The 18535-nt window shown below is 49.2% G+C and overlaps 1 protein-coding gene across 1 annotated transcript in view; it reads right to left on the bottom strand.

Annotated features, from left to right (window-relative positions):
- The window catches only part of LOC144111361 (WD repeat and HMG-box DNA-binding protein 1-like), a 402955-nt gene that overhangs the window by 12984 nt on the left and 371436 nt on the right, over positions 1-18535 (bottom strand). The window contains exon 11 of the mRNA XM_077644637.1: positions 1915-1988. Within this exon, the coding sequence (XP_077500763.1) occupies positions 1915-1988 (74 nt within the window). The remainder of the gene's footprint in view (positions 1-1914; positions 1989-18535) is intronic.

Below are 18535 nucleotides of genomic sequence, written 5' to 3'. Positions count from 1 at the left end.
ATACCACGTCTTGGCCGAGTCCTGTAGTGCGAAGTACACATTCCGCAATATGCGCTCGCCGTCCCGCTCGTTGAAGCCCGCCACACGGTCAAAGCTGGCCAACCAGTCTTCGACGTCCTCAAACCTCTCACCGTGGAATGATGGGGGCGACCGAGGTGTGTGAAGGACAAACGGCGGGGCATTCCCGGAATGCTGACTTGTCTGGCTAGCCGTAGCGGACGTCATGGCCCTTGCTGGTCTTGCGAGTTGGCCGAACTCTGGTTGTAGGCCTTGCAGGCGGCGGCTCGCATTGTGACTGGTGTTGTAGCCACGCGTTGAGATGTGACGTCAAGAGTGTCCTCGAGGTCAGCGTACATGGATCGTTACCCTGCTCCTCCACCAAAATGTCACCGATAAACGGTCAAAGCACTCAAAGCCAGGTTTAATTAGACGTGCTACGCGTCCAAGACAGCAGGGAGCTCGTGCGAGGAAGACGAAAACCTCTAGCCCCTCGAGAACGCAAGGCATGGCAAGTCCCATCTAAAACAGTTCGGCCGCGGCATGGCGCCACTGGATTGGGACTGTGGCAATATTTAACAGCGAATAATTCATGTATCTTACGTGTTTTCTTTGTTTATGAAATATGTTTTATACATTTAACTCACCCTTTATGTAACACCCCCAATCCTGGGGTCCTTTAAGGTAATAAAGTGAACTGAAGCGAGGTCAAATTAGAGCCCACCGCGAAATCGACCCCGCTAGACCAGTAAAGCTCTTGCTTTAAAAAAGGATCAGGTGGCTAAATTATCATCACCATCAGCCTGACTATGACCACTGCTGGGCAAAGGCCTCCTACGTGTCTCCAATTAACCATGTCATTTTCCAGCTGCGGGCACTGTATACGCTCAAACAATCTCAGCCGCTCACTCCTGGTGCCCCTGAGACGCCTGCCTTCTCTTGGAATCCACTCCGTTAACCTTAAGCACAAGCGGTTATCTTCCATTCGCATTACATACCATGCCCAGACCCATTTCTTCGTCTTGATTTCGACTAGACAGTATTTAACCTGCATTTGTTCCCCCAGTCATTTTGCCCGCTTGTCTGAACGTTCCAGCTATCATTTTTCTTTCCATACCTCGGTGCGCTGTCGCTAACTTAAGCCCAACCGTTTACGATAGCCTCCACATTTCTACCCCATAGGCGTTTACTCGTAAGATACAGCTGTTGTTCTTGGTTTAATCGAGGTCTGCTAAATATACTCATCACCGGGGCATGGTCTGATACTGCACAGCACAGGGCTTTGACTATATGCGCCATTCTTATGGTCGGGCGACTGCCTCTGCAGTTTCGGCCTACACCTCCCTCATGCATAGCAGTTGAAAATACACTCCCGCGCAGGTAGCGAAATTGTATTGGATATTTGTCGTGTTTATACAAAACCAGGCACGAGTGTTCTGTAAGGTACTTGGTAGCGACGACTGTAGAAAGTTGCCAACATTATTCAGTTATCGGTTGGTTCGGGTTGATTTCTTAGTGGATTGGCGCACAGCCAAAGCAAGCTAAGCCCACAGGCATACAGAGGAGAGATGAGAATGCAGAGTAAATACAAAACAAGATAATAAAAAGGCATCCCTCCTCTATAAAGCAGGAAGGATGCTTTGTAGAGAAATAAATAAAAAAAGCACTTTCTCTTCGGCAAGTTGGTTCATAAAAAATTTCAATGGCGCAAAGCAATGAACACAGAAAGAGTGCCACTTTCTCTCCCCTTTTCTTCCTTGGCGCCGCTCAAATTTATTATCAAAAAAGTACTGCCTGAACACGACCGCCTTTTGTAGAAAACCACGGCCGCCGTGTTCCTGCCTATAGATCACAACCGAACGCCCTGACCGCCTCCTTTCTAAGTTCGCGAAGAGAAGAACTGAATGGGTCACTCGCCTCACGCTGTCCTCCGCCGTCGTTGCTGGCCGCACTCCGGAAAGCGCTCTCCATTTCTGCTGGAGTGGCGAGACCTGCGAGGGCATTGGATCATGTCCAAGCACTTCCGCTGGGCCCTTAAACGCGAGAATTCATAGTTAAAAGATTCCGAGGCTTGAGTAAGTGACGCAGCAGTGGGCTTCATGTCATCTTAATACCAATGCCGGAAAACTTGTCGCCCAAGTTAGGGCAGGCATTCACACGGATGATGTGCTTAATCTTACCCATGCTTGCTCTGAAACACTTATTATGTATGTAGATGAGACAAGTATCTTTTTAACAGGAACATATGCTAATGATCTAATAAAGCGTGCAAATCTTATTCTGAGTAAACTTAGTGGATCTCCTCTCGGTACTTAATTACAAATAAATTGTTCTAAAACAAAGACTGTCTTATTCCGTCCAAAATCTGTCCCACGTAACTTTGGTGAGATCCTACACTTTAATGACTCTGTGACTGAAATATATCGTGCCGCTAAATCACTGGGAGCAATATTTAATGAATTTATGTTTTGGGACCATCACACTACCTGCACACTAAACTCTCGAAGGCTTTAGGTATGCTAAGGAAGTGTATGTTTTTTCTCGTGGTCCACCAAAACCGTCTAATATATTTAGCCCTATTTGAATCGCATTTGCGATAATGCCATCTAGTATGGGGAAACGCCACCGTGAGGGCAATGTATAACCTAATAATAATGGAAAAAGCACTACGAGTGATCTTAAAGCAGTCTTATGATGCCCACACATCTTCATTGTTAACTAAACTCAAAATCCAGAAATTACAGAAGTTGTATGACTCTAAGCCACTGTCTTAAATCTGAAATACGTAATCCGAAATACTTAAATCTGAAATACATAAAGGCACACATACTTTGAAAACATTGCCAAATCTGAAAAGTAACACATCTTTACGCTCAGTGAGGCACACAAAACTCTGGAACGTTCCAAGATCTCGCACAAATTATGGACTTCAAATGGTTTAGTGTAGCATTCCACAGGTTTCAAATAAATACCACTTCACAATAGAGAATACCCACGCGCTTTCTAAACTTGAGTTGTATTCGCATTTGGTAGAATTCTTGCTAATATTTTGCTGTTTATTCCAATTTGCGACGTAACAGGGTTGTTTGCATTTTTGTCTGTTGTTTACAAACTAGCATCCTAGATGTGATATTTGTTTTGTGACTCTGTGCTACTCTCCTCTGTCAAAGATCCGCTGTCAGTTATTGAGAGGTGGAGCCAGTCAAGCTATTTATATGTAGCTTTTTTTCCACCTTCCCTACAACATCCAAAGTACCATTTTGCTTTGTTGTAAAATAAACTTCAAACCTTACAGGCTCCTCAGCAAGAGCTTTGCTTTAACCGGGTACAGTGACAACAGGGCAGGGAAGAGAGTATATGTAATTCTGTACAGGATGATGCTGGAGGGAAGAGTCATGAGTCCGAACCCCTGTGGCCAGCTAGGCTCGGGTGACCGGCTTACGCTGAGCATCAAAGTCCGACCTGGACAATTAGGCCCCCCAGTGCTCGCTCCCGATTCTGTATGGGCTCAATAGATCTTATTCCAGGGCATTCACAAACAACGTAATAAACAGCGGTTTAGCAAGACGAGCTTTTAGGCGAGCTGGTTGCTTAGCTTCGGCATAACTGCAACGCGAAAAAAGAACAACACAATAAAAGGAAAACACTCACAAAACAGACAATCGCTGCACTCCCACACCTGATTTTATATCGCCAAACATGTGAAATATAAAGCGAATACGCTCACAGAATACAGAAGGAAAGAGGAGACGTGTCATCGACAACACAGAACACACCGTGTCATCGACAACACAGAACACACCGTATAAAACATCTTAGCTTGTTTCAGAGAAAAGGTTGCATTCTGCTCCGTACAAGTGGGTGAAGTATCGCTTGCGCAATAATATCCCCTTTTCTTTATATGGTAAGTTTCCAGTAGTTCACGCGCAGTTTCATCTTTTCTTGTGTCCAAAATCCTTGCACTATCTAAACGGGGCAAACATTCCATGCAAGACCTGCAAGGCTTAACGAAGCTTAGATCGTCGTTGTTCTCTAAATTTTTTCCCTGCTCCCTTAATCGATCGTTGACGCATCTACCAGACTGGCCGACACAGGCTTTTCCGCACGGCAGTGGAATTTCGTACACCACTCCTGACTGGCACTGTAGATAAGGCTTGGCATGCTTTTTTCCACATGCAGCTTTGGTGGTCTCCTTGGCGGAGATACGAGGGCATTTTTTCCGAGCTTTACCAGGGACGAGAAAACGAGCGGCACCCCAAACCTGTTTGCAACTTGCAACGTCATTCGACAGCCAGCCGCACAGTACCATCGAGCTGGGAGTGACTAGAAAGGTCCAAAGCTTCATAGCCTCATTGCCATGAAGCTGCTTGTGGACGACTTCATGAGAACTCCTCGCCCCACCACCTCATGGATCGGTCCTCAGTCCCTCCTTGCTCAACCTGATCATGGCAGGCCTCCCCGGCTCCATCCAGCAGGGCCGATGCCACAAAGTTCTCTATTCTGTGTATGAGGATGACGTGGTCCTCTGAGTCTGAGCTCCCAGGAGGCAGATCATCTTAACCAGGCAGGCCCTCCAGCGTGTCCTCAACGGCGTGCAGCGGTTCCTGGAAACCAAGGGCCTGTTGCTCTCGGCCACTAAGTCCGAGGCCCTCATAGCGAGAGATACACTACGCCAGCTGTTCGAGCCTCCAGCGTGGCACCCCTTGAGCTCCGTGGCGACGCCGTGGCCTGGAGCTGGTTGGTCACATGGTGCGCAGTTGCTGCTGTCAGCGGCGCGGCGCGCCGGCAAAACCGAGCTGCAACAGCTGTGTGCATGAGCCATGTCGACTGGGGGGGGGGGAGGGGGGGGGGGAGGGGGAAAGGTGTCGCAGCTGCATAAGTAGGCGGCTCGGCGGAGCCGCCGGGGCAGATGCAGAGCGGAGGAGAGGAAGAGCTGAGCTCGGCGGCTCTGAAAGAAGCCAGGCCTCGGCGTTGGAACTAAACCAAGAGAAGGAGGCGAGCCAAGGAGACGGAGGAAGAGCGTGCAACATGCCCCAAAAAGTCGTAAGAGCGACACTGTTCGGAAGGCGCGCCAGGCCGCCGATAGTGAAACCACGTCAGAGACGAAAATGAAGGAACGCTGAGCTCGCGCGTCACTCCAGGTTTAACCATAGCTAAACCACGGCCAATTTTTTTCCATCCAACTGCTACCCTCAGGATCAAAGAACCTTGCCTCCCTTGGAAACCCCAGGTGAAGCACCTTGGTCTCACCATCGAGCACCGGCTCATCTCGATTCCTGCTGACAAGGCCCTTCTGTCCCACATCGATAAGGTCAGCCGGGCGGCCCGACGCCTCCTCGCCCGAGGCAACGGCTGCATGCCTCACTGTGTGCATGTCCAACCTTTCAAATGCACCATCATCTCTTTGCAGGTACACGAGCCCTCGGACTGCCAGCCGACACGGAGGACCAGCTGCTGTTCCCGACCACCCGAAGCCATCTCTCCGCCCGCCATTTCCTGCTAGCCTACCTAGAGGAGACAGGCCTGGACGCCCTCCTCTAGGCCTCAAGCCTTTAGGCCCACGACCCTTGGACCTGCGGCCCCTGCACCTGCGGTACCTGGATCTGCTGTTCCCTGGATCTGCAGCTTCTGACCGTGACCACAACTTCAGCCCGTCGGTAGGTCACTGGTAGCGCTCGTCCTGTGTTGTCTCTGCACTGTCCTGTCTTCATGCGCTGTCTTTTTCAAAAGTGATGCACCAACAAGCCCAAAGCTCTACCCTATTAAGTATCATTTCTTCTACATCGGGCTCTTTTGTGTGTGCGTTTGCCGGATGTACAGTGCGTGCAGTGCTCCAGCCTCAATTACTTTACGACGTGAAGAGCAAGGTATTTCGCCTTCTGCTTGCGTAAGAACTTCTGCCCTCTTGAGGTTTCTTCGCTCTTCGGTTCTTTTAGCCCGTCGGTAGGTCACCGGTAGCGCTCGTCCTGTGTTGTCTCTGCACTGTCCTGTCTTCATGCGGTCTTTTTCAAAAACGATCCCTAGTAGCAAAATTTGTATTGCAAAATTGCTACAGCATTGCCAATGTTGTACTATGTGGCGCTAACATTCGACCACATTTCTCCAACATTACTGAAAAAATGCATTCTTGCGAGATTACATAATGTTGCTGCAATATTAGCTACTAACATGATGGTAATGTTGCTGTAATGCGGTGTTTTATTGCAGCAATATTGTCAAATCCTGAATCTCAAGTTGGACCACATACGATGACATTGCTATAACTTTTATGTTATAGGTTAACTGTCTACTTTTTCGGGTCATTTCTGCAGCCGAAATAGAAAAGCTGATACGAGAACACTAATCCTCACCGTGACAATATTTATTTTTATACTTCGAGTGCTAGCTTGTGCATGCAAGTAGTGAGCAGTTAAAGTGTACTTAACTCTGTGACACTGAGGTAGAAAGATATATCTCTATGCCAACATTTTTTATTAGATGAAACTATTTTATTTTATATTTAAACAATTAGATTAAATTAAAATTCCCAATGAAATTTAGTTCTGTTTTCACTGAGGCGCTTCAATGACGCCCATGAAGATCACCAAATCCAACCCGAATAATCAAATCGCGGCCGCACCGAGAGCCACTGTCCTGCGACGCGCGCTCATCTAGGAACACTCGTGTCAGCGGCAGTCACGCCAAATTCTTCATTTTTTTCTACTAGTGTAGCTGTTTTGTGGTCGCGGTTCTCGTGCTTCTGTGTTTCGTTGTAGTTTCAATGGGATTCAGCTGAAATGGCGCAGGCCTACCCAGAGGATGTCCTCAATGCTGAGTGAGTGGACATAAATTTTCTGTAAAAAGCTGTCCACTGTCTCCGTTCATTGAGTAGCGTAAACATTTTGTTATTGGAGAAGTTCCCACCAAGATGTTTAGATAAGTTTATTTTTTTTGCAGGTATGCAGCTTCGCTTGTGACGTCACAGACGAGACCATCGCGAGCAGCTGGACGCTGTCAGGAGACAAGCATTTTCTAGGCATGCTAAATAAATATACGTGAAACAGCGCAAGCCCACGGCCTAAAGAGAAAGCAGAGAAAAAAATAAAACGGCCAACACAGCGCTGAACAACTGACATTTATTTGGCACGCTGTATGTATAAATAAATTTTGCCACCAAAATTGAAAACACCGCAAAGAGCACATTCGTGCGCCCGGATCCCTGCAAGACAACAGAAGCTAAAATACGCACACCATGTCAAATAAATGTCAGTGGTCGGTTCTTCCTTTCCTCTGCTATCTTATTAGGCCTTGAGTCTTGCAGTTTTTCACGTCTATCATGCATAAACAACTCACCCCTCAGTTCGTGCTTTAATTCTTTCTTGAGGCAAATGTTGACAGTGCTCTAAACTTGTAGTTTTACAGCGTAACGGCGCATGGCCAAAGAAGGGAAGAAGGATAAAACACGGCGCTCACTGACAACTGGTTATTTAACGGCACAGGCACTGCTCAAATACCCTCAGAGCAGCGCAGGCGTACGCCGTACACGGAAAATGGAACATATTACACCTTCATCACAAAAACCGTGAAAGAAACACCATTTCTCCATTGTATGATGCAAGTGAAGTATTGCTCGCACATTGTGAACCAGCTTTTTTTAGTATAATGCGCCTCGGTCGCATCACATGTGGTTCAGGGTCTGCTTCTGCTAATGATCTTCACACTTGAAAATCTGTGTATAATCACTGCAGTGCTCGACAAGTCTGGAAGCTGCCCTCATTCTTTAGATCTCTTGCGTGCAGATTGCATTTACGGGCCTCTAGCATTTTGCCTTCATCAAAATGCAACCGCCGAGGCCGGGATTGAACCCGCGTCTTACGGGCCAGCAGCCGAGCAACATAACCACTGAACCACTGCGGCGGCTCATGTTCCGTTGCACTAGAAAACTGACCTTAAATCGATGATGTTAACTAGCATGCAATTAACTTTACTGTCCATAATACCTCTGCTTATTTTTGCTAAATGGCCAACTAGGTTGTACTCCTACTTTTCTCTATTCGTTGCAAGTTTCTGCTCAAAATGAATGTCATTTGTGAAGTACGCGTCCAGGTGGTGCATATTATCTAGTTGTGCTATTGTGTTTGTGTAGATAGTTTGCTGAAGTGTTTTATATTTGAAGCATGCAAGTTGAGGGGGGTGCGCTTTAATTCTATGCTAATGTGCCCAGTAACTGTTCTAAACATGAGCTCTGTTCTTGTTCCTGAGTAGCCAAATAGGTTGTGTGCTACTTTGTAGATCTGTTGCATTTCTTTATAACACAATAAAATAAAATAAATCATATCAGTGAAATGTAAGCCCATGTAGCGCATTTTTCATGCTGTGCCAATGTGTTTGTGTAAATGTTTAGTATAAGATATATATCTGCTTCTTTTAAGTGTCCTTCATTTGCATTTGCATGTGCATTTTGAAGCTATGCTAATGTGTTTAGCAACTGTTGACATTATCTGTGCTTCCTGTTCTTAAGCAGATAAATAGGCTGTGCGCTATATTGTACAATTGTTGCAAGTTTCTGCATAAAATGATTGTCCTCATGTGTTATATTGGGAAAGGAGTTGCATGCCAAGCTAACGTGGAGTAATAAAACAGTCTGAAGCTTGCTGTAAGGCTAATTGATTAAGTTATTGACGAAAATAGTGTTATAGAAACAAATGATGGCTATTTGTAAAGCGCATGCATGTATATAAATCATTGTAATTGTCAAAATACCCACATGCAGTGGCATCTTCAGATCATGGCAGCTTGCAGCATCTAAATGATAGGAGCAATGGTGCAGAGCTGATGCATATTACATTTAAGGACTTTGGAGTAAGCGGTCTGAAAAGTACGGAAAAACAATGTTTTGTGCAGTGCAGCCTTGTAAGTATATGTATTGAACACCAGAGGAGTAATGCTCGGCTGCTCATTCTTGTGGCCTCAAGCTGCCGCAACCATTGTGGTACGACGATACCATTCCCCACGGTTTAGCCTTCCACGAGACAATTTTATTGAGCAGCAACCATTGAGAGCTAGTAGCCATTAATGCGTATGAAATATTTCAGTACTTTAGGATGCTGCCAGAAAGTTTCTGAAACATTATTACAGAATTTCAGTAATAGTGCAGTAACATTGTCATGGAAATGAGCGCATGTGTGGAAATAAAAAATTGTACGAATATTAAGAAAAGTTGTAGCCTTGTAGCATTATTATTGTCTTCAGAAGTTGATTTAACATTGCCTGAAAGGTGCTGTAATATCCAAACAATATTATTATTAACATATGATGTGTTAACGTGGCAAAAAAGGAAAGAGCAACGTTCAGATAACGTTACAAACTGTCGTTGTGGCCATCTGAGGCAACAAAATGCGCTACTAAAGGGATGTAGACACCTGCTGACCGCATCGTCCCCTCCCGACCCTCACATTCTCTCTTCTCCTCTCCCTGGAAGCCAAGAGTGATCCCACAACTAAGGGTAACTAACCCGCGTCCAGTATCCCCTAACAAGAATACCCCAAAGATAGCACCACCACCACAACCTAAGGGCCAATTCTCGAAGGGTGACGTATTCTCGCTAAGTGACAGTTGGATGGCGGGTGCAGGAAACAAGCCCTCCGATGCTTCCAAGAATGCCTGCACACAAAAAGTGCCACATTAGAAGGTATTCCCAGGTTCCCATGTCTCCACGAAAAAGGTCCGGGGATCGGCTGGGGCGCTTTGTTGGTGTCCCAGCGGGTGTCCATCGTCAACAATGCAAGGAATCCTAAGCTGTCTAAGGGAAGGTGTTCAGTCGACAATGACTTCCGCGCATTTGTCCATGTTTGCGGGCAGACATGCGGGTGGGGAGTTCCAAGAACTCTCCGCGCAGACCGGAGGTGTCCAGTAACCTTAATCTGGATTTAAAATTTAACTATGCGTCAACGAAGCACACCCTTACATTAGGAGTGTAACATGAAACTTGCTTAAATTACAGCAAGAGTACCCCAATGCCCGTAATGCCTTCTTCATAATGGCTGAAGTGTCAATGCATCGCAATAGCTAGGATGTAAATTCCTAAAATGGCGCTGCAGAAAGTGAGATGCACGAGTTGACCCAGACAAAAGCGCCAACGTTTACTGCATTGCAAGGCTGCCTATACTGCAGATTAATGTTACATTAAAGTTGCATCAGCGCCAGGGCCTGGCACCATTTCCAATTACGTTTTGAAAAACTGTGCTGCAGCAGTTGCCCCGTATCTAGTTGAAATGTTTCAAAAATGTTGAGAAAGCTGTTACTGCTTGACTGGGGAACAGCAATGTTGTTCCAAAACATGAGTGGTGATAAAAGTAAAACATGTAACTATCGCACCATATCTCTGACGAGCGTGCCCTGCAAAACACTCGAGCATGTCATATAAGTACACTAAGTTAATAAGCCATTTACAAAACAATAACGTTTTCTGTTCGGCATGACATAGATTTAGGTCCGGTTTCTAGTGTGAATTCTCCAATGACATTTCCGTTTTCCTAAATTCCGCTGGTCAGGCAGATTGTATATTTATAGACTTTAGAAATGCGTTGGATTTAGTTTTTCACAGCCTATTACTACAGAAGCTTTCACATTTGAACCTCTACTTACTCCTAACCTGGACGAAGGCGTATCTTGTCGTAAGAAAACACTGTGTAGTTTACGAGAGCATCAGTTCCACAAGTGTGGGCGTGACCTCAGGTGTTCCGCAGGGATGAGAGTTTAGGTCCCATTCTTGTAACATTTATAAATGATCTACCTAGCAACACTGTAAGCAAAGTCGGACTTTACGCAGACGACGGCCATATCTACCACAACATTTATTAGGAAATAGATGCAGCTACTTTCCAGCATAACCTAACTCTGGGTTCTCTTTGTGCGATAAATGTAATATGGCGCTAAATCACTCCAAATGTAGTCTCATCCGGTTTACGAAAACTAAAAGAATTTCTCCAAATAAACTATTTTCTTGGCAGTGCAGACATATGTGCTGTTTCGACCCGCACACAAAGTACCTGCATATCTGCCGTTTCATATCTGATGCTTCAACTAGCACACAAAGTATTTGGGAGTAATTTTATCCGCTGACCTGTAATGGAGCATACACGCAATATATATGTCGGCTAAAGCCAGCCGCACATTAAAGGGGCCCGAAACACATAATCAATGCATTGTTTTGTCTCGTGGTTGCATAGAATGAGTCATAGTCATGCTATTAGCGTCATAGTGATGCTAATAGCATCGGTCGTACCACGTATACTCCGTTTTTTACTATTTTAATTAGCTCGCAAAAACAAATTCACGGCGCTGACGGTGTCACCATACAGTGGCGGTTTTTAGCAGTGGATATGACGTCACTTAGTGGGAGCTTTATGATTGGGCAAACAGTAAATATACTTCAAATTAGGTTATTAACTAAGGATACGTTTCGTCAAGTTTTTGTGTTTTATATTACATCAACAAAACCAACTTGTTTGCCTTAGATAAAAGCGCTGTAAAGCAAGTAAAACAAAAATACACCACCAGAGGCTCTAGCTACTTTTTGCATCGAAGGACTTTGCGCTTCTCTGTAAACATCCTAGGACCTAGCACACAGCACTTATGGCTACTGTGACGTTCCTTGTGTGTGCTACGAAGGGCCTCGTTTTGGCGGACCTGGCCCCGTGACAAGACGGCGGGCATCATCAATTACCGAGCCATACTCGTTGAGAGTGAACGACCAAAACGAAGGGGTTTAAGCACAACCGGACCCCTTTCCATAGTGTCGGCACGTGTCGAACGCCGCCGCCGCGGGGAGACGGGCGTTATCTCCCCCAATTGCCGTGATCGTGCCGGGGACAAAAGGCCTCGTTTCGGCGGGCCTGGCCCCGTGGCAAGACGGCGGGCATCATCAATTACCGAGCCATACTCGTTGAGAGTGAATGACCAAAACGAAAGGGTTTAAGCACAACCGGACCCCCTTTCCATAGTGTCGACGTTGACGCTGTGCCGCTGCGGGAAGCTTTCCGCTAGTGTGAGCGCGCCTTACCACAGCCGACGCTACCTTCTTTCCCTCGGACTCAACACGTGACGGGGGCGAGACCATAAGAGCGGTGGTGTGTTTGTGCGCCCAAGTGAAAGCGCTAGGCCCCTCCCACTCCAGCGTGGGCGTCCTCACCCTAAGGAATGTGGGGATAAGAGGATATAAAAATCGACAAGGAGTACGGAAGAAAGAACGCTCAGGAAGACATCGTTCGCCAAGGGGTAAAATCCACAAAATCTTTTACGGTACTCGCAACTGTAGAGCATGCTAGTCCTTCGGCTGCTCCAAAGGCGTCGTTCTATCTTTCTCACGTAAAATCCAGGGAGAGGAAGGCTCTGGCTGGTTTGCTGAACGACTACTCGGAGGTATTCGCCGCGTCCAACCTGGATTTGGGCTGCTTTGGCGTTATAAAGCACAGGATAGAAACCGGCACTTCATCGCCCGTTTACCAGCGTGCGTGCAGGATTCCTTACTCCCAACGTGAGGAGATGGAGCGGCAGGTGCAGGACCTGATTGATCGCGGCATTGTCGAACACTCAAAGTCACCCTGGGGAGCACCAGCACTATTGGTGGAAAAGCCAGATGGCTCGTATCGACTAGTAGTGGACTACCGCAAACTAAATGCCGTAACTCGCATCGATCCATACCCCATCCCCAATATACAGGAGACGCTTTCTCAGCTGGGCTCTGCCAGGTACTTCACGGTAGTGGACATGGCGGCGGGATTCTGGCAGATAGCAATGGACCCGGCAGATTCCGAGAAAACGGCATTCAACACGCCCTCAGGGCACTATGAATGGAAAAGAATGCCGATGGGTCTGGCCAACAGCTCTGCTCTCTGGCAGAGAACCGCTGATGTTATCCAGGCAGGTCTGGGGAGGCTGTGCTTCGTGTATATGGATGACATAATCATATACAGTGATAGTTTTGAGAACCATTTGCGCGATATTGAGCAGGTTTTGGTGCCACTAAGAGGAGCGGGTCTCAAGCTGAAGCCCTCTAAATGACAATTCCTCAAAAACGAGGTGAAATACCTCGGGCACGTTGTTTCAGCTGACGGCGTGCGACCGGACCCTGAGAAACTAAAGGTGTGTCTCGGATTTTCCATCCCCGACTAGCGTCCGCCAGGTCCGGCAGTTTCTCGGCTTGATCGGTTACTACCGAAGCCACATAGAGGAGTTCGCCAAGCTCGCTAAGCCGCTCACCGCCTTAACAGCCAAAAATGTCGCCTTTCGCTGGGACGAAAACGCGGAGAATGCTTTTGGGGCCCTGAAAAGGAAGCTAATGAGTGCACCGCTGTTGCGCCACCCGGATTTTAATTTGCCCTTCGTTATGGCCACAGAAAGCGAAGGGGAGCTGCATGGACTCAAATGTTCGAAGAACATTCTTCTTGAGGGTGAGCGAGTGTGGCGTTCCTTGTGTGTGCTACGAAGGGCCTCGTTTCGGCGGGCCTGGCCCCGTGACAAGACGGCGGGCATCATCAATTACCGAGCCATACTCGTTGAGAGTGAACGACCAAAACGAAGGGGTTTAAGCACAACCAGACCCCTTTCCATAGTGTCGGCACGTGTCGAACGCCGCCGCCGCGGGGAGACGGGCGTTATCTCCCCCAATTGCCGTGATCGTGCCGGGGACAAAGGGCCTCGTTTCGGCGGGCCTGGCCCCGTGGCAAGACGGTGGGCATCATCAATTACCGAGCCATACTCGTTGAGAGTGAACGACCAAAACGAAGGGGTTTAAGCACAACCGGACCCCATTTCCATAGTGTCGACGTTGACGCTGTGCCGCTGCGGGAAGCTTCCCGCTAGTGTGAGCGCGCCTTACCACAGCAGACGCTACCTCGACGACAACCTTCTTTCCCTCGGACTCAACACGTGACGGGGGCGAGACCATAAGTGCGGTGGTGTGTTTGTGCGCCCAAGTGAAAGCCCTAGGCCCCTCCCACTCCGTCGTGGGCGTCCTCAACCTAAGGAATGTGGGGATAAGAGGATATAAAAATCGACAGCGAGTACGGTAGAAAGAACGCTCAGGACAACATCGTTCGCCAAGGGGGCCTTCTGCGCCGAAGCCCGACGGCGTGCAGCTTCTGCCAGCAACCGTTCGAGCTCAACTCCGGAGCCCCTTCATCGTCCCCATGAAGTCGTCGGCACGTAAGCTCGGACACCCCAGCCTCTGATGTATAATCAATACTCATGTATAATTATTGAATATATCTGTTTGTTTAAACTCAGTCATACGGTGTCTCTTTGCCTCTCCGTCTCGCGTGGACCTGCGCATTATGGGGGTCGTCACACTACTCTATGTATCTGAGAACAGCTTTGCGGAATCTCTATCTGATCGAGCCGCTGTACAACGTTCGTTTCGGTCCTAAGAAGGATGCAAAGAAAAAAGCCGTTCGTTTCACATTTAGCAGTGCGCATCGTCAGCTTGTGGAGGACCGCCGGGCGGCGGCGCCAGATGGCGCCACGTTCTCGTCAACAGCGCGCGCTCCTTGCTCGCCGTGACCAACCAGCGCGCTAGGAGCGACGGGCAATCGTAGGCGGCAAGCAGTAGCAGTACGTGCTGTTCTAGAAGAGGGTGTTGTCGGGCAAGTTGACTTTGCATGATATGGAAGAAGTTAGCACAAAACAGAGACCGAGAAGAAACAGCGCTCGTCTGTCGCCTGGTGTGTTTCTTCTCGGTCTCTGTCTAAGTTTTGCGCTAACTTCTTCCATATCATGCTGTTCTAAATGTGTCTGATATCTTGCGCAGGCCGTCACACCATCACAGTATCTCGCGCTCGAGTTCGGATCCAGTTCGAATCGCGTTCGGATCCATAAGCCAGGGAACGTCACTTAATCAGTGTTCCCTTCCGCGCCATCGGAGTGACGATGAAGCATCGCTGGGTCAGCTGGCTGGGCGCTTCACATGGTTGTTCCAGAAAGGAAAACAGTAGCGCCGAAAAACACACAGACACTGTAGAACGACGTAGCACGAGCGCTCGTCCTACGTCGTTTTTCTACTGTGTCTGTGTGTTTTTCGGCGCTATTCTTTTTCTTTCTGGATCGAAATGAACCATCTAGCCCAAATAGAAGTTCTTTTAACATGGTTGTTGTAGCCGTGCAAACGGCGCTGCCAGCCTTGGCAAGAACGAGTTAGAGAACAGGCAACCATGGAGTGCAAACATCCGCCACCTGCTCAGAGAGGCTGTTTTTATTGGTCGCACTAAGTATCGTCATTGGGAGAGTGAAATGGGAACGGGAAGCTGCACGAAAATCGAGTTGAGGGCAGCATTTTGTTTGCTTGTATTTTGAAATTTCTTCATTGAATATTGCTACGCTACTAACTACTCTAGTGGCGCCATACAGCGGCTAAACTGCATTTCTTGGCAGTTGGCAAGCCTTGAGCCATCTCGGGGCTAGATGCTTCGTCTTCATCTCTCGTGCTGCCTGCTGCCTTGCGCGGTTCAACGTCTTGCACGTCTAATTAAAGCAAGTAAACCAGCCCTGCTTACGCCAACCGTTTCTCAGTGACATATTTGGTGGAGGTGCGGGGTAACGGCCCATATACGCTGACCTCGAGGACACCTTTGACGTCAGCTCTCAACGCGTGGCTACAACACCAGTCCACAAGGCTAGCCACCGCCTGCGAGGCCTACAACCCGAGTTCGGCCAACTGACAGCGCCGGTAAGGACCATGACATCCACCGCGGCTAGCAAGACAAGTCAGCACTCCGGGAGTGCCCCGCCATTTGTCCTTCACGCACCTCGATCGCCGCCACCGTTCCACGGGGACAGGTTCGAGGACGTCGAAAACTGGTTGGCCAGCTTTGACAGAGTGGCGGGTTTCAATGAGAGGGACGGCGAGCGCAAGCTGCGCAACGTCCACTTTGCGCTGCAGGACTCGGCCAAAACGTGGTTTGAGAACCACGAAGCTTCCTTTACCACCTGGGAGGCTTTTCGTCTAGAGCTGCTAGCGACATTTACCAGCAGCGAAAGAAAAGAGAAAGCTGAAATCGCCCTGCGCTCGAGATCACAGCAGCCGAACGAGGGCGTCGCGATGTTCATCGAGGACATGACCCGACTGTTCAATTGGGCCGACCCTGCTATGCCCGAAGCCCAGAAGGTACGCCACTTAATGCGTGGCGTAAAAGAGCAGCTGTTTGCCGTTCTGGTCCGTGACCCGCCACGAACAGTGTCCGACTTCACCAAGGAGGCAATGAGTATCGAGCGCTCTTTACAGGAACGGGGCGCCCACTACGGACGTCAGGCTACTCTAGCAGCCGCTTCCCAGTCCCAGTACACGCCTACGTCGCTGCCCGCCGAGGACCTTCGCGAGATTGTAAGAAGCCTGGTGCACGAGGAACTGGCGAAACTTCGCTTTGAAGCTCCACAGGTCAGCGCCGCTGCCGTTACGGACGTGGTCCGCGAAGAAATCCGATGAGTTGTGCAGCCATCCCCCGCTCCACACCCGGCGCCCTCCGTTATGACAGCGAGGCGCTACGAAGTCCCGGGCCAGCGATGTGTGCCTTTTCCCCCATCGCTCCTGTGCAATACATGCAGGAGCCAATCGCAACAGCACCCTCCGTGCCGCAGGAGTTCAGGCCCCTCGTGAGCAAAGCGCACGTGTGGTGTACGCCAAACAATCGGCCGCTCTGTTACCACTGCGGAGAGCCTGGCCCCATCCTCCGCCACTGCCCCTACCGCAGGATGGGCTTAAGTGAGTTTTCACCTGACGCACCTCGACCACGCTACGGTGAAAGACCACGGGATATCGAACAGTACTTGGCTGAAAACGTGCAATCTTCGACCTCGCAGCGACGCCAGTCCCGATCGCCATCCCCAAGGCGGTTCTCTTCGCCCGGCCTCCCGTCATCCTCTGGCCAGTTCAGAGGCACGTCCCCATGTCGGGAAAGCTGAAGACGGCGTCCTTCGGGGGTAGGGCTGCCGCTCTGAACCGAGTCAAATGCCTCCACCCGACGATTCGCTGCGACGCTCCGACCGACGACGACCTGACCTGACGACCTCGACGACGTGCTGCGACCGACTGGCCTCCTCCGAAATTCCGGAATCCGCCGACAACCACGACGTTACCGCACTCGTGGGTACCGGCGCCGATTTTTCGGTAATGAGCAGACGGTTAGCCACGGTCTTGAGGAAGGTTCTGACCCCTTGGTCTGGGCCACAGATCCGGACAGCTGGTGGCCACGTGGTAACTCCGATCGGTGTCTGCACTTCGCGAATCCAGATCCGCGTGTTACTTTCCCTGGCTGCTTTGCTGTGTTACCCGGGTGCTCCAAAGACCTCATACTCGGTTTGGATTTCCTTCAAGAGTACGGTGCCGTTATCAACCTCCAGGAGCTAATCGTGTCGTTTTCCACCCAAGGTCCGGTCGACGACGATACCGAGCCACGAAGGGCTAAGTTATACGTCTGTGACGACCACGTTTTGATCCCATCAAGATACAGCATGTTTGTTACTGCAGAGTGCGATAACAGCACCACAATTCGTGGCATTGCTGAAACCAACATGTCGCTGCTCCTTGATCGGCAAGTTTGTGTTGCTGGAGGAATTGTTGAACTGGACAAGGGCCGAACCGAACTCTTGGTGACCAATTTTGGTTGTGAACCTCAGTGTTTGCCTGGCAGAACAGCTATTGCGTATTTCGAGGAACTCAGCGAATTCGCGGGACAGCACGCTTTGTCCGGAGCCCCGGCATCAGTGGAGGAACCGACCACTCCCATAAGCACTGACGTGAACCCAAACCTCCCAACTAACCAGAATCGCTGCTTGGAAAGCGTTATCCAGTCTTTCTGCGATTGCTTTGCCTCGACCTCTAAGTTTAGGCAGACACCGCTCAAAAAGCACCGAATTATAGTTGACGCCAACCAACGGCCGTTATGTCAGCCGCCCTACCGCATCTCTTCGAGGGAGCGCGATGCCATTCGCCGCCAAGTTCAAGAAATGCTCAAGGACGACGTGATACAGCCGTCGACGAGCCCGTGGGCGTCGCCTGTTGTTCTAGTGGCAAAGAAAGATGGAACCCTACGGTTCTGCGTTGATTACAGACGTTTAAACAAAGTCACTAAAAAGGATGTTTATCCTCTCCCGCTTATTGATGACTCCCTGGACCGGCTGCGCCACGCCAAGTACTTCTCATCGCTAGATTTACGAAGCGGCTATTGGCAAATCGAGGAGGACGAACGCGACCGGGAAAAGGCCGCCTTTATCACACCGGACGGTCTGTACGAATTCCGGGTGCTCCCTTTCGGCCTGTGCTCGGCTCCTGCAACCTTCCAGAGGATGATGGACACCGTTCTTGCCGATCTCAAATGGCAGTCCTGTCTCGTGTACTTGGATGACGTTGTCATCTTTTCTGACACGTTCGAAGAGCACCTGAGACGCCTGCGCGCTGTGTTCGAAGCAATTCGGTCGGCCGGTCTTTCCCTGAAGCCCGAAAAGTGTCACTTCGCTTTAGAAGAGTTGAAGTTTCTGGGCCACATCGTGAGCGCTAAAGGGGTTA

Source organism: Amblyomma americanum, chromosome 11 (assembly GCF_052857255.1).
Source record: "Amblyomma americanum isolate KBUSLIRL-KWMA chromosome 11, ASM5285725v1, whole genome shotgun sequence".
NCBI classification, from domain to species: Eukaryota; Metazoa; Arthropoda; class Arachnida; order Ixodida; family Ixodidae; genus Amblyomma; species Amblyomma americanum.
This window is presented reverse-complemented; position numbering and strand designations above follow the sequence as displayed.